General features: G+C 36.0%; 1 protein-coding gene across 1 annotated transcript; it reads right to left on the bottom strand.

Moving 5' to 3' along the window:
• Positions 1 to 168: 168 nt before the first annotated feature.
• Positions 169 to 1,244, bottom strand: LOC110035324 (B-box zinc finger protein 19-like; the record flags this gene model as incomplete). The annotated part of the gene is made up of 4 exons (XM_020739557.1): positions 169 to 499; positions 610 to 849; positions 928 to 1,043; positions 1,124 to 1,244. Coding segments are annotated over 4 exons (549 nt in total), but the record flags the coding sequence as incomplete, so codon positions are not given.
• Between the last annotated feature and the right edge of the window lie 730 nt (positions 1,245 to 1,974).

Genomic DNA, 1,974 nt, shown 5'->3' on the forward strand with positions numbered 1-1,974 from the left:
TTTATTAAAATAAAACATTATTACTTATCATGACCAACATGCATATTAATTCCAAGCTTAAATTACTGGGATATTAAATAATATTTGCATTATATATTATGTTCTTTACTAAATTGTTAGTAGTATTAGTATTTTATACACTAGTTGAATGTAAAATCCAAATTCTGGGAACAAATCATGGCTAATGTTACCTTGAATCATTGCTAGTCTGAACATAAGAAAAAGGATCTGTACATGATACTTAAAATAAATTCTAGAGAACTGACATAGCAAAGCAAAAGAACCACTCTTTCTAAAAAGAGTGGAAGGTTATAATGCAATCAAGGTAATTGTCTCACAAGCTGTAGTTGGAGAAACTTCGTCGACACCCTTCTTAAATGAATGATACAAAAAACAAGGGATAAATCCACAACACACTTAACGAAACTTATTTCTCGGTGTCCCTCGTTAAAGACCCCACCGGAGCCACAACTGTTGTGGTATGGCTAGCACCGGCTCCCTGCTTCACTCAAAAAGTCAGTATTAGATATAGCCAGAACAATCACAAGTTGTCAGGAATATTTCTTTCACTGCTTTGTGGAATGATAAATTGCAGGAAGGAAAAGGTACCTGCATATTTGAAACCTGGCCCCGAGTTCGGGATGGTGTTTTGTTAAGATCAATCATTTTAGAGTCTGTATTACCGTGATGGTCACTGTTAGCAAGTATTGCAGGAGGAGAGACTTCATGGTTTGGTTGCTTCTCTCTCCCCATTGGGTGAGATGAGTGATCATAATCTACGTGGTTAGCATGCTGAAAAAACTTTTGTAAACTTCCATCCTCAACCTGCCCATGTTTATTGGCAACAAACTGGACAGCAAAGTTGATAACTAAAAAAAGAATTTTTGCTTGAATGAATTGAGTTGAGCCAAAAAAGTAAATTCTAACCTCAACCCTCTGCCTCAACAGAAGGTATCTTGCATGAGTTCTTTTTCCCCCAACATGCACAATGGTGTCACATTGCAAGCATAGGGAGCTTCCATCTATTTCACAATAGAAAAAAGCTGCAACCAGATGGAGGATTTGGAGAAGTTAGGGGAATAATTCAGGCAGAAATTTGAGTAAGATAGAGCGCGAAAAGTACCCGGTGACACTTCGCATATATCACAGCGGGGAACTTCACTGGGATCAGCTAGACCTACACGTACATGCCGGCTTGCAAGTTTATTACACTTGTGTACCTGTACCTCAAATTTCAGGAATAAATGAGTTCAGGATATTGCATGGGGCTGATGTTTTGTTTCTCTATTTTTTCTCATTTCAAGTTGTTTCTTAACTCAAAACACATGCAGCTAGTATTTATGCGTTCCAAAGTAATTATATTCTGTGCCTGAGGACTCGAAAAAGAAAAACAATACTATCATGTGGCTTGTCACAGCATGTAAGTCCTATATATGATGACTACCTACAGCACTTGCAAATCTGGAAGAACATAGTAGAACAATAATGAAATCATTAATCCACACAACTAATAGAATATGAACAATTATGGACAATTCTCGTCGAAGCAAGAATGAAAAGGTTAGCATCTTTAGCTGCATATTCAAACTTTGAATGGCAAAGATAGGTCGGATATTCAAACTTTGAATGGTGAAGATAGGTCGGTGTGCTAAGTTCTAATTCCAATAGAATCCTGAATAAGAGTGAAGTATTTTTCTTATGAAAGCACATTTATAACATGCATATACCACTTTTATGGCCTACACTAGCATGTCTGATTCGTGTAAGCAATGAATAAATGGAATTGAAGCACAAAAACTTCGAAGCTTAAAATGTTCACATTACTTCAGGGCCGAATCAAATTGCTTTGCAGTTTTTGTCATAGGGTCCAAATTCTTATGCAACTAAATAATACAAAGAATTAGCAAAATGGATTTTCAAAGACAGCAATAAAAATAAATATTCACCTCCTTTTGATGTAAATAAAAAAAAAAA

This window comes from Phalaenopsis equestris, unplaced genomic scaffold (assembly GCF_001263595.1).
Source record: "Phalaenopsis equestris unplaced genomic scaffold, ASM126359v1 Scaffold197284, whole genome shotgun sequence".
NCBI lineage: Eukaryota > Viridiplantae > Streptophyta > Magnoliopsida > Asparagales > Orchidaceae > Phalaenopsis > Phalaenopsis equestris.